Raw genomic sequence first — 19,696 nt, forward strand, 5'->3', positions numbered from 1 at the left:
ACTCCCATGAACCACGAAGTCAGTCTTTAATAACGCTAGCATCTCCTCGTTTTCATTGATCCATCGACCCGTTCCCCACTTGCTCTCTCGCACCTTGCTTCCGTTGCCTGTCATATCCTCTCCTCTAAGCACGATCCAAATGGACGCCCGAGATGGATAAATGGCGGTGATTGCCTCAGCGCTCTTCCGTCCGTGAAAATCGAGGGGCAGAAGAGGCCGGTGCATCCCTGTGCATATAATAAGTCAATTCCGAGATGGATCCGCTATACGGATCCTCTATACATCCCCTCCATAGCGCGTTATCGCTATTACGCACAGCGGTAATGGCTCTCAAATCACCAGAGTGCAGATTGTTGTTGACATGCACTGAACAATCCACGTCAACACACCCAGTGGTATATTTATACAAGAACAAGCTACACGTCAATGTAATTGTACATGGCTTGTGATGATGAAATGTGCTTATTCATTTTTAATAATTGGAGCGATTTATTTCCATTGTTCATGTATAGCAACAATATCGCCCTCAAACGACTGTCCCACACAGTTTCCCATGCTAATTATTCCATTGCCACGCCCCACTCTCGGGTCCATCTGTGATCACTTGTCCTAGTATGCTTCCATTTGGGCACAACACAGTTGGTCTTTTGCTTAAAGATCCCACTTCAAAAACAACAGGATTCTTGAGGAGCAGAAACCTTGACTGGCTATCCTATGCAGAGACCCCATTCTGATTATTTTGTTTCTCACCTATCCCAAGGGTACTTCTAATGGGACACTTCACCTTTAGCCTCAAGCTGAGAGATCTCACTTTTACACCATTTGCCACAGAACTCTGAGGAATGGGAACCTCAGCCAACATCTGTTGGGTCGAATCTGTGCACTAACCATGACCCATACAGATCAGATGGCCCATATCTGCGGTCTCCAGTCCTTTCTGACACACTCACTTGAACACTGATGATTTCAAAGCTAGCCATCACATTTTTCACAGACAGTTAAAAAATAACAACCTGGTTCATAACCAGGTGGTTTTGAGTTGAAAAAGCTTTACGTACTGTAAGTGCTTCATTTGAATAATCGAAGTATCCAGTGTTTTAACTGGGACGGAACGCACTGGTACGGAACTCTGGCACTTCTAAGTTCAGGTGCTTCTCAACATGCAAAGAACGTACGGTCAGCATTCCTGTAAGATTGACGATACATATGTGTTGATCCCAAAAAGTTGTTCCGCCTTACGCCGCTCATCACATCACCGAGTACACGCTTACTACGTCATCTTGCCGAGACTCTATTACCCCTACAGCTCTGTGCTTTGCCACCACTTTTGACACCATTGGACAGAACTCCAAGGAGTCGAACCCTCAACACTGATTTAAAACCTCTTCCATTGGGTTGAAAAAAAATCTGTCAGGGTCTGTTGGGTCTCACCTGTCCCAAGGGTCCTTCCAACTGGGCAAGCCTTGGATCTACAAGTCCTCCAACACAATACGACATATTGATCGTTTTAATATTAAAAATACGACCAAATAGAACGTATTCCACGACAGGTCCCCCGCGTCACAAGACGAACAAGACGTAGGTACGTTCTGCGCATACTCCTTCTTGATGTCAATTCGTCATTTTTGGGGAATTTGTCGTCACATCTGGGAAGGGATGCTAATGGTTGGGGTTAGTATTAGGCTTTCAGTGAGGTTAGACATGTTGCGTCTTCACATGGGAGGTTAGGAAGAGGCTGAGGTTGTAGTATGGTTGGCATTACAAAACATGTAGTCAACACTAAGACCAGACGACCCGGGTTAGAGTTCCAGTAACTCCCGTTATGGTTCAGTTTACTATTTATTTTTATTTTTTTGCTATTAACATGGCCGATAGGGGTCGCTAAACTACAATACGTAATACTTTGTCGTAATTTGGCACATTTCAAAAGGACCTATGTGGGCGTATAAATTGGAGGACTGTCTCCTTGGATGGTCACATGGTTTGAGACCCCATTTCTGACACCTTTTGTCAGAACTAAATGAAGTAGCACTCTCAACCCCAATTTAAAATGTTGTCCATTTTGAAAGCCGTTGAGTGTCACCAGCGCCAAAGGTCTTTCCACCTGGGCATGCCATGAGTGTCTCAATTTTTGTCAGAACTCAAAAGTAGCACCTGCAACTCTGATTTGAACCCTTGTGTATTGGACTAACAATTCACCTTCTGACACCAAAACATTCTTTAAGGTTGCCTGCTCGTCCTGGATCGAAACCATATCTATTGGGTTAAAAAAAAAACTCTCCACTGACCACAAAGAAAAATCAGACTGCGTACAAAGGGCCACCATTCCAATCAGAGTGCCTCATTGCTCTCTGGAGTCAGTCGTTCCACCCATCCCACTTCTGATACCATTGATCTCTTTTCAACCATTAAAGACTCACTTTATCTTCCATACCTTGCATTGCAAGTCAGCCCACTGGAATATCTAGAGAGATATAACTCTGATCTTCCATGCCCCTGTTGCCCATCAAAAATGACTTAACATGCAGATTGTGTTGTTGGAATCAAATCTAAACATCCCGACAGCCAACTTGCTGTTGTGCAAGTCCAGCTGGGAGTTGTGGGGGTGGAAGGGGGAGTATGAGAGTGAGGGACTGCACGCAGGCAACCGTAACGGCTGAGAGGAAATGGAAGGAGAACGCATGTTTGGCAGTGGGCTGTATTTCTTACCGCTTTGCTAATTGAGTTGAGTCAGATTTATTGAGACTGCGTACAGATTTGACATGTGGCTACATTAAAGCATTAATGTTGCTGTAAGTAAAGTGAAAGGAAGAGGACCAGTGCCGATGCGCCCTTAATACTGTGCTTTACTCGAAAACAACCACAGGAAATTAAAGGCAACACTGGAGGTGCCTCGCTATGAATTGAGGGGAAAGAAGTGGGATGACAGAGTTCATAGGTGGGGATGTAACATTTGGAGGCGGCACAGTAGAGCGCAGCTGTTCCCCAAGGATAGGTCTCTCATTGTCATGGTAACTGGGACAAAGGTCACACGATTGTCCCTGAGTGACTGTCCATGACTGCGTGTGCGTGTGTGCCCCTATAGTTCTATTTTTATTGCAAGTGTTTGACCATCAGAAAATCATAAGGAATACTGCTTGGATATTGACAATATTCACTCATAAGGGAGCACTGGCCATATGTTAAGAATTTTGATAACAATGACAAAAATACCTATAGCCTATTTAGAAAGTTGTGCCCTCTTTTTACATGGCAAATCCTCAAAACTACTATCAAACTTTGACACCATTCTTGAAAATGAAGTTGCTGTCACCCGCCTGTCTAAAATATCTGCTTACGATTGTGGCTCATGTGGATGAATTCCCTTCTTGGAGTGCGTCGGCATGAGTTTAGGAATTCACCCAAAATGGCTGCTTCAAACCAAAGCTTCTGACTTGCTGTTAAATTTCGGGCACGGTTCCTAGCATCCCACGAAGATAAAAATGTCCACCAAATTTTGCGTCAATTGGTGAAACTGGTGACGGGAGACAAACTTTCCCGATGGGTCATGTTAAAAAAAAAATAATAATAGTTGAGAAATGATTTATTAGAAAAGATTAGAAATTCAAAAATTAAATCAAACTAGTCACAATCACGTTGACATTCAAAATCGGCATGTCTTCGACACACATGCTTACTAGGAGTAATCGTAAATAGCATTATGGTTAACCAGCGTTGGCAACAGAGCCTGAAAGTTTGGGAGCATTTCAGTAAAAATACTAAAGAAGGATATGAGGAAAAACCTGCGAGACAGAGCTTGCCTATAATAACAGCATGACGATGATATACGAGCATCTAAAAAGAAAGCTGATTTTCATTTGTGATGAAGAGGGCCAGTTGTCTCAGGAAGCTATTTGACCAGCTAGTTGCTAATGTTTTCATTAGCACACACAGGTTATGTTTGATATATTGTTATAACAACAATGACATGTTTGAATAGAAAATGTGGTTACGCTAATATCTTACTGTATAGCACTAGGTTATAGTTCTTTAGCCTTCAATTTAATTGACACCATCATTTATAAACATGTCAGCAATGATGGTACAAGCTATTTTAAAAGTGGAATGTATTATCATGTTATGCTAATTGTCTTTATTTTTAATTTGCACATATACCTTAAACACGTCACGCTTGAAGCTCGTGATGTTTTATGTGAGCAGCTGCTTGCTAGTGCAATAAGTTGAAATTTACATATGATCCGATTAGTCGACTAAATACAAAAATAATCAATGATTAGTCAATTAGGAAAATTGTTCGTGGCAGCCTTTATAGTGACGTTACTCTACCTGGGTCATTGCGGCCCGTGATGAGCGTCATCATTTCCTAAAGGACTCAGCCTGACCCGTGTTTCCAGATCGCTTTCCGAAGGTGCAACAGCGGATCATTACCCCGAGTGTTTGAGTTTGTAGGAAGACCTTCATCCTCTTAATAGTCCGTCAACATAAAAGTGCAACCCCTCTATGTTTTATAACCGTCTCATTGACCTCTTCCATGATGTCGTTGTTGAGTATGCCGTTCATCTACGGGCTCTCCAGCCAGTGGTTCACTTGTAATTAATCCCTGACAACTTGTACTGATTTAAAAAAAAGAAAAAGAAAAAAAGAAGCAGACATTAAGTGCTTTCTTAAGCGGGGTGCGCACACCGCATTTGAGCAACCCTCTACCCCCTGCCTTCTGATCAGTGTCAGCCAGACCCCAAAGCTAGCAGTTAGCCTAGCTTATTTAGTATTTTTTTCTTCTACAACTATTCATCTCTCTTATTCTTTGTTTTAGTGGCAAGTCGGATGTAAAACAATGAACATTTGATGAGAAGGAGTAACATCGATGGTGTTGAGTCCCAAACGTTCTGTCGCTCAGCCTGTGCTCGTTGGAAAGTCTTCTGCTTCGTAGTCCGCTAGCTTTGCAATGGTTAAACGCTTGTGTGTTTACTGACCCAAAACCATCAAGCATCGACAACAGGAACTGGAGGTCGTAAGTACGTTGATTGATAGATTCCACCAGTTTTGATGCTTTGTTTAGTTTGACGAAACGTTTATGAGCCAAAGCAGCAGCCATCTTATCTGTAAACTCCTGGTGACTGCCAATCAAAACATAACGAGCTGCTCTTGGATTTGTGGTTGGATGAGCGAGTCGGAGGGTTCAGAAAGGAGGACGTGAATGTGCCGCACTCCCTGCTGCCTGTTTGTTGGTTTAGCGGGCAACCATCTTGTTGTATTTTCGGCCGACAATAGCTTATTCGATTGTCTCAAGGAACTATGAACACGATTGACAATTTCAAGCTTACATCACAAGTCAAAATGGTGGTTTTACTCTGTGAAATTAAGTTTTCCACTCATTGAAAATCTTTGAACTTTGGATCCTTCCAATTGGATTTGTCAGGATTATTTTTGATTTTAAAATGTGATGAAATGTCATTTGGCTACTATCGCAATCTGTCTGATTTGTATGATAGTCAAAGGCAAAAGCAATACAATCCGCTGTTTGTTTTCACCATATATGGTGAAATGCTTCCTTTATACATTATATAAAGGGAGCATTTGCATTGCGTTGCATTGGGGAATTATCAAAAATGGAAATGTTCAAAATCGTCGACTTTATCAATACGTTCGAATGACTTTGTTATACGTTCGAATGACTTTATCAATACGCTCAAACAACTTTGCAGTATGTTTGAACCACTTAATCAGTACATTCAACCAACATGGCCCAGTCCAACTGTTTACTCCACATTAAGCACTTTCATGCTTCCATATTTTGCCATATTACAAAAAAATCGCAAACCGGCAAGTTTTTCCATAAAGGTTTCCGCACCAAATAGTCAGTGAAAAGGTAGTTTTGAAAATGAATGCCAAATGTGAACTGTCGATTTTAAAAAGGAAGCTTTCACACGGAGCTTGCGTGACTTGGTCTTATGTTTTATGTGAGTCCAGTGTTGAGAATGTGTGAGAGGGTACAAGTGTTTCTGACAGGTGGCTCCATTGTGTCTCCGGCCATGACTTCAACAGTCACAGCCTCTGTAGTGAGGATATGACAAAAGGTGAAGGTCGGTGAGGTGAGAGAGGAAAATGTAAATATCACATTGTTGACGGATCACTTCGTTGTATTGCTTACTGCAATGCGTGAGATCTCACACACACACAAATCTATTTTTGGAGAACATTTATGCTACGCATACAGTATGAAACGAAATTGGAGCTGGGGCTACATCATCGTGGTCATCATTTCAACTAAGAAAAAAAAAAAGCAGTGAATGTAATGGAACGATTGCCTTGCTTGAATTCCCCTGGAGGAACCTTTTGTTCTTTTTTTCCTGCGAGTGCACTTCATTGTTAATATACATCTCCATGCATCACTTGTAACATCACTATGTAGCCTTTAAGTGTGGTCACAAGGGGGGCTTTAAGTAGAGCGCTGAGGAGGAAGAAAGATCTGGATCACCTTAAAGCGAAACAGGAAGCTGGGGGGGAAAAAAAACATCTGCTTACGCTTCTCTTTTGCGAGTAACAATAAGAGACACGTCAGCAATGCATACAATCATCATTTGGCTTTTGTTATTCATTAAAATCATCACATTGCCTCCCAAGCAGACACACTCTCAGACTCATTAAGGCTTTTCTTTCCTTTAAACAAACCCGTTTGACTTCTACACAAGTGAGTCTTCACATTTCCGCTTGACAGCGCATGGCTTCCAACTCCAAACATTCCTTCCTACCTGTTAAATCACAGTCGCTGTCGGGCGAATAAGTGAACATTTTAGGGCATGATCGTGGCGATCGGGCGTTGTGTTATTTATGTGGTCTGCTGGCAGGACGCGGCATCGAATCAAATTGATTTACATGAGCTTGTATTAAAACAACCTGAGCTGACCGCAGTGCTGTGCAAACATTAGAGAGAACGGGGGTACGACTCGTAATAAATAAAGCGGTAATGTAAACTTATGAGGTCGAAACACTAAAAAGATTCAACGCCAAAAAGGGAAAACCTGCCAAAAACTATAAAGTAGCACTGGGAATGGTAGCATTTCTTTTAGTTATATCTAAATGTGAATGTATTGCATACAAAATGTTAAATAATCAAATTGCCTCTCAAGTTAACTATTTTATTATTGTTTTTTGTCGGGATGGGCGAGTACCAACACCATGTATCGGGTCAATATCCAGCCTTATTTCAAGGTATCGGTATTTATTCCAGGGTTATTATAGTTTTTGGATTTTCATTTTGGTTAGTTTTTATTTCATTTTGAGTTTTCTTTGGTTCTGTTAGTTTTTATTAGTTTTAGTTTTGTTTTAGTTTCAGTATTAGTTGTCTTTTTTTATGTGTATTACTTGTGCACAATATTTAATAAACACCATGGTTAAAACACATTTTTTACCTAGCGTTACATTTCGGCTGAGTTAAATGAAAAAGCAGGCGAGCCGAGCCGTTGGAGCCAAAAGTCAAGCAGGCAAATTTGGTTGCCTAGGAAAGACGTCCTCTGAAGGTGCTTTTCTATTGGCTCCTGCGAGATGACATCACTTTTGTGTGACACACTTTCAAACGTCTTTATTCCGGTTAATATAATAAGCAAAAGACTAAAACGAAGGACATTTTCACTATAATCATAGTTAGTTTTAATTAGTTTTGTAAACATAAAATATAGTTTTAGTTAGTTTTAGTTTTTATTTAAATGTTTTAATGATTTTTTTTTAAATATTTTTTTTCATAAATTTTTGTTAAACTTATAATAAATAGCCTTGGTATTCGCAACGGTGGAATTGATCTGTAAAGTGGCTATGTTATAAATTCTTAAAATATATTAAAAGCCTTTTAAAACATAGTTCTATTTACAGTATTTAATCAGTGCATACATGATAAAGGAAAAAATTAATCGTTTCAACACCAGCGTGTCGGAAACAGTAACTTGAGGCAAACTTATTGATGCCGCGTTAAACAGCCTGTGCAGTCTCATGAGAGGACATCCTTCTTTGCAATTAGAGCCGAGCGTCTTGTGACCGCGCTGCGTCATCAGGGGTCAGCCCGACCGGCACAATGAGCCCCTTCACGAGGCTCCCAGAAGACAGAATTGATTCGCTCGACTCAGCGCAAGACTTATTAATTCATACATCCACTCATGAGTCCAGTAAATAACAAGTGTATCTTAATGGATGCTGATGGAACTCATGGCCGTGTTTCCCTCTGTATTTGCCCCTGCTGACTTGCACAAATGTACAATTATGTTCTGTATTTGTATTTTGCAGGAGGGTTATATCACTTATTTGTCGTCTTTCATTCATGACCTTTCTCCTTTAAAATAATTGGTTATTTTGGTTATAACTACATTTACTTGGCATAAATTGTTGTGTTGTCGACATGATCGGAAGACAGGGCCGATCATGTGATATTATCATTATTATTATTATTATTGTCTAATTTAAAAATATTGCAGCTCTGCTTACCTTTTAGCCTTGACATGATAGTGGGTATGTCGTATCCATGGGAAATGGAGCTATTTCTGCATGATAATGTCTTCTGAAGATAGTGTTTAAATTGTGTACTGCAGCTATCTCCTGAAATTGCCTCTTGAGCGTCTTCCACACTAGCTAATTGTATCATTCAAACTCTGTGTACGGGGAGAATTTAAGTACGTAAATTAGTCCCCGCTCATAGTCACATTTTAAACACAAGGCAAATAACATAAAATTGACTTAGTTACGTGTAGTTGTTGTTGTTTTTTAAATTTTCCAAAAACAGCAAAACAAACACAAAATATCAAAAAAACCACCCCACCACAAAAACACTCAGCTATACAAAACTATATAACCAACCATATATATAATTAAACATACACAAATATGTATCCACTTACTAATATATATATATATATATATATATATATATATATATATATATATATATATATATATATATATATATATATATATATATATATATATACGGGTTTTTTTTTTTTTTTTTTTATTTATCAAGATGGATTTAGATGTTTAAATTCACGCTTGATGGGTCGGTAAGCACTCTAGAGCCCTAACTATTTGTTTACTATCCATGAAAAAGTAAAATTTTCATAATAAGTCCCCTTTAAAGCAGTCTTATTCCTGCATTTTGGTTTGCAAGCTATCACTCTCCCAACTAACTCACGCCACCCATCACTTTTCTTATGTACTGTATTTTAATGCTTTGAAAGCTATGCTGGCTTTGTAGGAGTTGCAGCTGCCTCCTGGACAATGGCCAACGTGCTGACAATTCACTTTTGATATTTTTTCTCAAATCACGTCAAATAATGTTTGAACATAAAATATATGGAAGCTTTGTGGTACTCATTTTAACGATCCCACATAAGAATTGAAGACCTCCCCAGCGTTACGATCATCTTCCACTGCTTTGGTCTGATCACCATGCACATTATGAGCAAGTGAGCAATAACGCCCTCACGTTAAAAGATAAAAATGCCTTGTTTGCCATCTCATTTCCTGGAACGATAATGAGCCGAGGTACTTAAAGTCACCATGTGGTGTCGTTGCATCAGCAGGTTTTTTTTTTTCTTCTTTCACAACAGCAGTGTTGAACATTAAATATTCATTTTTATTAGAAATTTATCATCTTGAAAGTCGTGTTCGACCATGTGGGTGCGAACCATTGTTGGCGCACTTTAAGATGCAACCGCTGACAGTTCTGTGGGCTGGGAGAGGTGAAAAGCGCTAGTAGTGAGTTTTGGAAGGATGGGTGGTGCGAGTGTGTGTGTGTGTGTGTTTGCAGGGTTTGGCTGAGGGTGTGTTGATTTACAGCTATACTCCAGCCATTCAAATATAGAGAAAAGATGGATGATGTCTGACTGACCATTTATTACTATCATAACTTTGCCAGAGGCTTGTCTTTTATTGATAAGTCTGCTTTTAACATAAATTATAATGTTCAGTGATAATGTGAGTCGTTAGCTTCCCCCCCCCCCCCCCTGGTATTGAATATTGTGTATGAATCATCCCTATAAAAAATAATAATAATGCAGCAAACATTTTAGAATCCACCCTGCTGCATCCCATGTTTCACTGATGAGGTGGTAGTGTAATTTTTTTTGATCATACTGAGAGCTGAAATATTTTTGAATAATTTAAGCACAAGCTAATGAAATGATGTCTGGTCCAATGCACTTTCTATATCTTTCACTAATATGTGAGTACAGTAATGGAGTACTTAATAAAACTAAAAGTAAATACAACTAAGTATTGATATTTGGTAACTGTAGAAGTAGTCCAGAAAGTGTTATTATTAGAAACAATTATGGTACCAATGTTCCATACATGCATTATTCATATTACAAAAATGAGCGGTACAAATCATACATAAGGCTGAATTTTGAGTACACACTTATAATCTGTTTATTTAATCAAACTTAATTAAGATTATTGACCTTGTGAAATGAAATACCATATCCATATTAATCTCATTTAAAGCCTCTAACAAATCCCTACCAAACAATGTCCGATTTTTATTTATGTATGTTTTACTTATTGAGAGTACACATGCATATAAGAGGCATTAGACATTTTTTTACACCACCTGAATTCCGAAATACCAGGATGAGTTTTTGTGAACCTGAAATATATTGTACTCTAAATTATGCAGACTGTCATTTAGATATCTACTATAATGTAATATATGTCAGGTTTCCTAATCAGTTTACCAACTGTAATTTGCATTATTAACTTTACCATTTGGGAAGCTAAAGTAGAATACCGTGTTATAAAAATGTGAGCTGGGGGCAGGATTTAATATGTTTTCTTCTTCCCACTCCTTTTATGAGCATTATATGTAGTGCTTTTTTTTTTTTTTGTGTGTACATGGCTTTTTTTTGGGCCAATATCACTTTTGGTTTATTATTGCTGCATTTGTATATTTGAATGGCTTATTGTATGTACATGAGATGTTTTGTTTCGTTCTGCTCAAAAACAAATAAATGAATGAATGAAAAAAAAAAACATGACACATAATATAGTGTTAAAAGTCTCCATATTAAAACAATTAAATTCATTGAAAAAGATGGCTTTTCCAAGGATTGAAAAGTGCTTAAATAATAATAATAATAATAAACACGATCTAAGACAGGGGACTTCTTTTTTTTTAACTAATTTCTGTTATAATCTATTTTAATATTCTAGAGTACTCACCTCTTGAGTATTCTCTGATACCAAGTAATAATACGACAAGTAATTTGGATACATAAAATACCCCCCAAAAAGCAATAGCCCAAAGTAGCATATTTCATTAAAATTGCATAATGTTAATGGCAAATTTCTGTTCTTCAAATTTCTAATTTATAGTTCCGCCATTGCGAGTACCGAAACCTTAAAATAAGGCCGGGTATTTGCCCAATGCTGATACCCAGAGTTCAAAGTAAACATGGTGAAGCTGCATTTAGCTGTTATGCTGCACACAAATGGAATAAGCTACCAACAAGTCAGCCCTGAGTGTAAATGCTTTTAAAAGTTTTAAAAGTTTGCTGTCGAATGTTTTACCATTGTTTAGTAAATGTTGTAACCTACTTTTGTTTTCTCTTTTTTGCTTCTGAATGTTGCTAACTAGCTTATAGGTGTTGTCTTTCCTTGTGTAAAGCACGTTGAGTTGCCTTGTGTATGAAATGCGCTATAGAAATGAACTTACCTTGCCTTGCCTAGTATCTTTACTCCCCCATCTTTCATAGTAATAGGTAGTAATAAGAAGTAGCAACACTTAAAACATCAGTTGTACAGGATTTTCACTCGTATAAGCAGCACTTCATCACCAAGTTGCATATTTGTGTATGTGGCACATGCATCAGATGCAAATAGTGATTTCTAATGTGCATGTTCTCCTCTTGTGTGTCTGTCCAGATGTTGGAGCCAAAGGTGGACGCGCCCTCTTGTGAGCTGGGCGGAGTCGGAGTGGACAGAGGGGGCGTGTGCCTCCACCTGCCGCCCCGCAGTTCTGAGGGGGAGGAGAGCAGTCTGTATCCGTCCAGCCCCTCTGAACCCATGACCCTGAGCAGCCCTCACCCCTCGGAGCCCCTCAGCCCTCTAAATGAGGTCTACCTGCCCCTCGGTAGGCTGGGCGGGTCGGAGGAGCGCCACAAGGTGCCGCCCACGCCTCCGCCTTCCACCGAGGGCGAGGATTGGAAGAGCTTGGACGGACACGAGATGGAGATCTGGCGAGAGGGCAGCCAAAGAGAGGGAGAGTATGAGGAAGAGGAGAGTGTGAGCAGGATGAGCGAGTTGGAGGAGTTAGCAGAGCAAGAGGAAGAGGAAGTTCACCTCCACCTGCTGGTTTCAAACGCAGACGAGGACAACGCTTCCGAGCCGCCAGACACAAACGCACCTCCGTCGTCCTCCTCGTCCTCATTCGTCATCCCCGAGCTGCGCCTGGACCGCTCCTTCAGCGCCGATGCCCTCTCCTCGCCCAACACAGACGAAGAAGAATACGACGAGGAGGAGGAGGAGGAGGAGGATGAAGACGATGAGGAGGACGACGATGACTCAGAGGAGGACGACAGCGACGACGCCTACTTGCAGCGCAGCGACAGCAAGCGGCGCTCCATGGTGGAGGCCGCCACCTGCGAGAAGCACGGCGGCGGGGGCCTCAGCGTGCAGAACTCGCTGCGCCGGCGCACCCACAGCGAAGGCAGCCTGCTGCAGGACCCGCGCACGCCCTGCTTCACCTCCGACAACGCCATCAACTGCTTGGAGACGGCCGGCGGGTGCCACAAGGGCGGCTGGACGCTGCCCTCGCCCAAGACCTTGAAGAAAGAGCTCACCAAGAACGGAGGCTCCATGCATCAGCTGTGCATGCTCTTCTCAGGGAGGAAGGTAAGCGCAAGCACCCTTAGGCTTGGAAGGGGGACGTCCCATGCCAAATCACCAAGTGGGTTTAACCAAACAGATTTCGATTTTAACTCATTCAATCCCAAAAACGTATAAATACGTTTTTTAAATACTTTCTCCTTCATTCCTAAAAACGTATTCATATACTTTTGTTTGTTTTTTGACTTAGCTTCTAACATGAAGAGGGGGCTTAAAGCAATGGTAGTTATTACAAAAACGGCCAGCAGGTGGCAGCAGTGTATAAGAGATCAACCAGGGCCATGTTGCAACAAGCTCTTTTCGACAGTGTTTTCACCAAGAATGTGAATATCAATGAAATTTAGCTATATTCTAATGCTAATTGCTGCAAAACAAATATGCTTTTTTCCCTAATAAAAGAAGAGACTCTAATCTTTATGTTGGTTCCACGTTTTTATAGCAATAGAACATATTATTCTGTGGGCCTTGCAAAATCAGTCAAAATCCAGTAAAACAGCCAGGAACGAAAGGGAGTTGCTTTAGTAAAAATGGCTGTGAGTTAATCAAAATGGTTAAAATCTTCATGGGGTTTTTTTTTTTGGGGGGGGGGGTGATTTGGCTTGAGCATGACTGCACACACTCATCCTTGTTTTCCTGTTGCTGTGGAGATGATTACAAGAGAAAAGTTGCAGAACGGATGTCACAAAATATATTTCAAACCCAAACGCTAAGAAAAGTTTTCCTCTTAACTGTAGTAGCCCAACCTCAGCTGTCGGAAGCCAGTGAACTTTTTGTCCACATGCTTTTATGTACATATCCTCTGTGTTAGGTCGTCAAACAATGAGCAGAATGAGTGATGATGAGACCAGACTTGCTAGGGAAAGTCCTCCCCAGTGATGAGTCATGGATCTTCGAGTACGACCCAAACACCAAGGGCCAAAGACTTCAGTGGAAAAGTCCGACATCGCCGAGACCAAAGAGAGCAAGACAGTCCAGGTTTTTGGACATCAACCGACACGTCAACAAAAGATCCAATGGCGCATGGTTCGTTCAATGCGCAAGAAGAGGCGAGAGCTGTCGCGCCTCGGCACAATGTCCCGAGCAGCATCTGACAGTTCCTGGCCGAGAAGATTATCACCGTGCTGGAGCAATCTGCCTTCTCACCCAATCTGGTTTTGGAGCATCCGGGAAGAATTCCAGGAGTGCGTTACAGCGTGACAGAGAAGGCTGGGGGAAGTCCAGGCGGATAACTTCAAAGGGAAAAACTTGTCGTTTGGATTTGAAATGTTAAAATCGTTTGTGACTCCGGTCCTGGAACTTTTCAGACAAATCTCACATTGACCTATACCCTAATCTAAAATGTATGTACACACATAACTAAACATACACGCATTCTTTTATTCGTTCAATAGTGGGGATGCGTATTGACAAAACACATTCCTGAGCCCTTCACATCTGAAGCATCAAACACTCGTGAATTTATCCTAATGTACGCACGAGCAAAATGAAACACAAACACACGTCCTTGTTTACCTATAGTTATGGAGAGGCCTCATTGACGAAACACATTCCTGAGCCTTTGGCATCTCGAGCGCTCAAGCAGTCAAGAGTTTAGTCACAAGTCTATGAACTTCCTGATACCTTTTCCATCTGACACGCTAAGCATCGTCATGACCGTCTAATCACTCTGAGTTTTACCTCTTAAATGCAGATAAGGCTGTGTGACAAGACACACACACACACATTCTGGTGCTGCTACAGTGGCAGGGATGCGTCATTAACATAATGCCTTCCTGAGCCTGTTGCAGCCAAGCGCATAGTCATGACCTCAACCTGACCTTAAATATAATCCAAATCTTCCTGGACCTGCACACAAAACATTGAGAAATATTCAACACACAGTTGCTACTTTATTAGGTACACCAGTAGAGCCTTGACGATATCCAGCACACAATGCTCAGTTTACACTGAACATATCCAATATGTAACCATTTTTCAATCTGTCAGTTGTACTTCATGTTGACTAAATTCTTTAAAAAGAGTGACATCAAGCGGCCACAGGGCGCAAGTGCATGTTGGGAAAGACCAAGTGGCACTGTTTGTTTCACTCTAGAACAAAAAGTCCCAAGACTAAAAAAATCATAATGCTTTCTTGTTTCTTTTATAGCCATCTAACAATTAAAAATATACTTTAATTCATAATTTTGGCTCAACTGAATATGGAAATCTAATTTAAAGTTACCAACGGTGCGTAATGAATTACTTACACATGTGTTGCCGCCATAGGAACGGGACTCCGTCGTAGACGAGTACTCCCTGTAGTCTGCGTTCAGTTCTCCTGGGGGCTCCTTGCTACAAATGCTGTGGTACAAGAGCAGTATCACTAGTTGTCCAGCAGAGGGCAGCATGCATCACATCATCTTTTTGTTTGGGATCTAAGATTTTTTTGGGCTTTTGTGTTTTGATTCTGATAGTATATTCTACAACATCCCCCGAGTTGTTGTTGAGAGCTCTTTATCTCTACATGATATGTTTTTTATTCAAACCTGTTACTCTTAAATGCCTGCATATGACAAGAAAGATAGCTCGTTATGTGGAGGGCACTCCATCACTTTCGGATTAGTCAAAGGCAGGGACTCCTCCTTATCTGGCCGCTCTTGCAGCTGGGCCGTCAGCACATTTGGCATCCTTAAATGGCATTGAGATTGTAAATATGCGAGTGTGGGCAAGCAGCAGCGGCGGCGGCGGTGCCTCCCGCGCGGCCCCAGACTATTGGTCCTGCCTTAGTCGAGGCCAACTGGACCACCCCCGTTGGCGTCACGGCCATCTCATTTGAGGAGTGCGTTTGCACTATTTAATGTCATCTGCCACCTTCACACACACACACAGTGACACAGAGTAATTGTGAAGTGTTTATACTTTTTTGCAGTTTGCCTGCATATGTATAGCCAAAAATGTACAATCACAACAATATGGCATGCATTTTTTTTGTTCATGTAGTATTTGTAGTAGTGGTAGTAGGTGTCACTTTTATAATGGAAACAAGGTGGTGATCAAAAAAGTGTAAAAACCAAATAATAATCAAATAAAATATCAAAGTAAAAACCCAATAATAATTAAAGAAATTATCAAAGCAATAGCAATTAAAGTGATAAAGTCATTGATTAAGAACAGAGTAAAGCCACTGTGGTCACAATTCAAGTGATATTAAAGTAATAAATAAATCAATTAAAATTTGAGTGTTATTAAAGTGATAATTCAAGTAATAAAAAAATAGCTAAATACTAAATAATGGCAGTAAAGTAATAGTAATTATTTTAGTATTATTATTATTTTTAAAATGATAAAATAATTAATCAAATAATAAAATGACTATCCAAGGGATATTAAAGAAATGATAAAGCGATGAATTAATAAGAAATATTTGCTATAGGAATAAAAGTGATTAAAGTAATTACATAATGAAAGTAAATACAGCAATACAATAATAAAAATTAAAGTCATAATAATTGTACTTACAGCAAAATCACAGTCATGAATTACACTATTCAAATAACAACAGTTAAAGTAATACTAAAGTAATTGTTAAGCTTATAGCTATGACTAAAGTGATAAAAATCCAAGTATTATCAAAGTAATAATTAAAGTAAAAAAGTAATAATAATCAAAAAATAATAACTTTTGTTTAGTTTTTTTGCAATGACCGGGTAGTTATTGCTACTGTACACGCAATAATGTGACATTTTAGTATGATTTTAAACAAAATAATGTAGTGTAATTAGTAGAACTTTTCTTTTTTAAACTGCATTTTTTTTAAACTATGAATAAAAAAATATTTATTATTTGCCCTAACAGTTTTTGAAATTGTAATTGAAATTTTTAAAACACAAAAGATTTTAAAAATATGTTGAGGCAGGACTCAAAAAGAGGGATTCGTTTGTACAGGATGTTGCACTTTCACACGTTTAAAAAATATAAAGAGCCATTTAGGTTAAACAAAAATAGATTGCTTAACCTCTATTATACTTTCCTAATAAATTATTGTGAGAACACGTTGCTATGAAAGTTTTCCTTTCCCAAATCCAGTACTGAACGTTAAAGTTCCAATGACTCACCCTTTTTGTAAATTGTGTACAATTAATAAATCAGACGAGGCCCCAAATTTGGCTTTGGTTTTGATTTATGTCCCACGGAACGAGTGCCATCTCTGTGCCTGTACCGTCTCTCTGCTCTCTTTGACAGCAGGAGTGGACAGAGAGCAGATCGAGAGGAATAGTGTCGCTCTGATTTCCACCGAAGATGCTGCATATCGTTTCGTTATAGTTTTGAATGCCTCCATGTTAATAAGACATTTTGTGGGATATTTGCAGCAACGTTTAATTCACATCACAACCCACCAATTCCACCCCCAAATTTACACACGCTTCCATTTGTCTCCCTGTTGATGAAGACGCTGCACTCACTGAGACCTTAGCGGAGACACGTCTTAGCACGGCCTGTAAACATTTTGTTTATGGGCTGTAAAATGTTTGTTTGAAATGCGTGTAAATACCGTCTGTCTCGGCAGACGTGCAATGGAAACAGTTACAGCGTCGTTCAGGGCGACTTACAGTCCCTTGCGTCGTTGTCAAGAGTCCACGCAAGTGGGCGGAACACAAGTGGGCATACTGTAAGTTACGTTTGTTAAGTTGCGTACTGCATGAGTATGACACAGGATGAGTGGAGTGCTGAGCAAATATACTGGAAGAATACTTCCTGCTTGTTTTGTAGCACTGCAGTTCATTTGGAGGGTGTCGACATTTCATCCCACCTTTTGCATTTTGTCCAAATATTGGAGTCAAAATACTAAGAAAGTCATGTCCTCAAATAGTGGCCAGAGAAAGTTACTGTATTTACGCAAATACAGACAGTAGTACACAGTGTTTATTTGAAAGTGGTGAGTACCTTGGTTAAATTAACATGGACAAACATTTGCAGTTTAATAATAGCATGCATTAATAATAACCTAATAATACACTTGTAATAACCTAGTAATAACATAATAACATAGTAATAAGAATAATAACCTTTTTTTCCCCACAACATTCCGTAGAGTCCCATTATTATATTATAGCTAAAGACCCTAACCCTAATCCTGACCCCCAACCCTGCCATGCCATGACCAATTACTAGAAACTAATCTGGAGCCCGTGGACAAAATTATCGGTAAACAAAGTGCCCTTTTTGGGTAAAGCACCGCAGCTAAGCTCTACAAAGACAAACGTGCTGTTGCGATTAATGTGCCACACGGTTTGTGCAAGTCACACTACTGCACGTGAGCGTAGCTGAAAATAGACTTCAACCATCAATTCATTGGACGTTTATGGAAACAGTGTTGAAATATCTGCTGATGATGAGTGTTAATGTTGTTTGGTCTAGATGGAAATAAAAAACAAAACAAGTCAGGGTGTCGTATTTGTCACTAACTGCACGTTCTGCAACAGTCGTTTAATCAATTGAATCACCAGAATCGCATGTTGTTTACTTAGAAGGCCTGCACGGGACAAAAGTTCAAATCAATGCGGGGCAGCACAAAATGACTAAATGCGTACGGGTAAATATTTACGGACAGGAACAAACTCTGCGGACATTCAACACAGTGTCCTGCGAGCTGGGTCTATTGGCAAAAACTGGAACAAACTCAATAAATGGCCAAGCTTTGCAGCTTGGCCATTTATGGTGTTTAACTTTACAGCTTGCAATAAATTAAATCACCGACTGTCTTTCCCAGTAAACATCTTAAGTGTGCTCTACCAGTTTTGGAACTTTTCCCTTTTCACTTTATGGCACTGGAAGATAAAACTGGACAAGTAATATTACTCACGTTGTTATTTTTCCTTTCATTTTGAATGGAACTGAAACTCTTTATTTTTTTTAAATACAAATTGCAACTGTTTTGAATTTCATTTTATTTGGAATTAAATTGATTTGAATGTGTATATATATAGATATATAGATATATGTATTTTTTTTACGTTAATAGACACCCCATATTTTAGAACAAAACACAACTTCCTGATGTCATTGAATTTTAGTATATCAGACTTAGGTTAAACAAAGCTCCCGTCAAAACTTACGTAAGAGCCTGATTGATGTGTTGCTGCTTACTACCCTGACGTTGTCTGACCGTCTTATTTTGGTAAAGCTTATGCAGCATCGGCCATAACGAAGACTTCTCCTTGATGATGTTTACCTTCTGCAGGAGACGATCCAGACGGCCTCGTGCTCATAGCTGCGTCATGTGCGTGTGTGGTTGTGTACAGCGCCGGTTGCCATGGCGTTAGCATGGGTCAATCTGTAGTCTGGTTGACAATAAAGCAGTTATAGTGTCATTAGACTGATAGACTGCAATGAAAGATGTCAAATGTTTTGTCACTGACTCAACCACTGCTGCCATTGCATCAAAGTGTACATTGTGTAATGACTATGAAGGTTCTAATTCGACCGTAAGTCTATCCTCTCGATGACTTTTCATCTGCGTCAAACAAACATGGAGATCATCGTGCTTGATTTATGAATCATTTTCATGCAGCTGCGTTGGACTCGCAATCAGTAGTATTCACGAGGTGGCAAGAGTCAAGGTGAAGAAACACATGATGTTCTCACAGGAAGTGGCTTGGGTCAAGAGAGCAATTAAGACGCAAAGGTACACAAGAGGGGATGTTATTCATCACCGTTTGACGTCTTAATAGGAGTTCTGCCCTGACTTCAATCTTGCAGGTTTCAGATAATTTAGCCAGATATCAAACATATATCAGAATTCTGTCGGAAAATTTGACATCGTAAGAATTTGTGGAAAATTGTCCCAAAA

At 39.9% G+C, this 19,696-nt stretch overlaps 1 protein-coding gene across 7 annotated transcripts in view; it reads left to right on the forward strand.

The window, feature by feature from the left end:
• The window catches only part of rgs3a (regulator of G protein signaling 3a), a 116,291-nt gene that overhangs the window by 73,414 nt on the left and 23,181 nt on the right, over positions 1-19,696 (forward strand). For 6 of the 7 annotated variants that reach the window (XM_086096597.1, XM_086096596.1, XM_086096593.1 and 3 more), the window contains one exon: positions 11,905-12,873. In XM_086096597.1, the coding sequence (XP_085952723.1) occupies positions 11,905-12,873 (969 nt within the window). Of the gene's footprint in view, positions 1-11,904; positions 12,874-13,675; positions 18,508-19,696 lie in introns of those variants that run through there. The other variant, XM_086096599.1, reaches the window with a different exon arrangement.

Source organism: Leptonotus elevatus, chromosome 15, assembly GCF_054856555.1.
Source record: "Leptonotus elevatus isolate MCC_2025b chromosome 15, RoL_Lele_1.0, whole genome shotgun sequence".
Classification (NCBI taxonomy): Eukaryota; Metazoa; Chordata; class Actinopteri; order Syngnathiformes; family Syngnathidae; genus Leptonotus; species Leptonotus elevatus.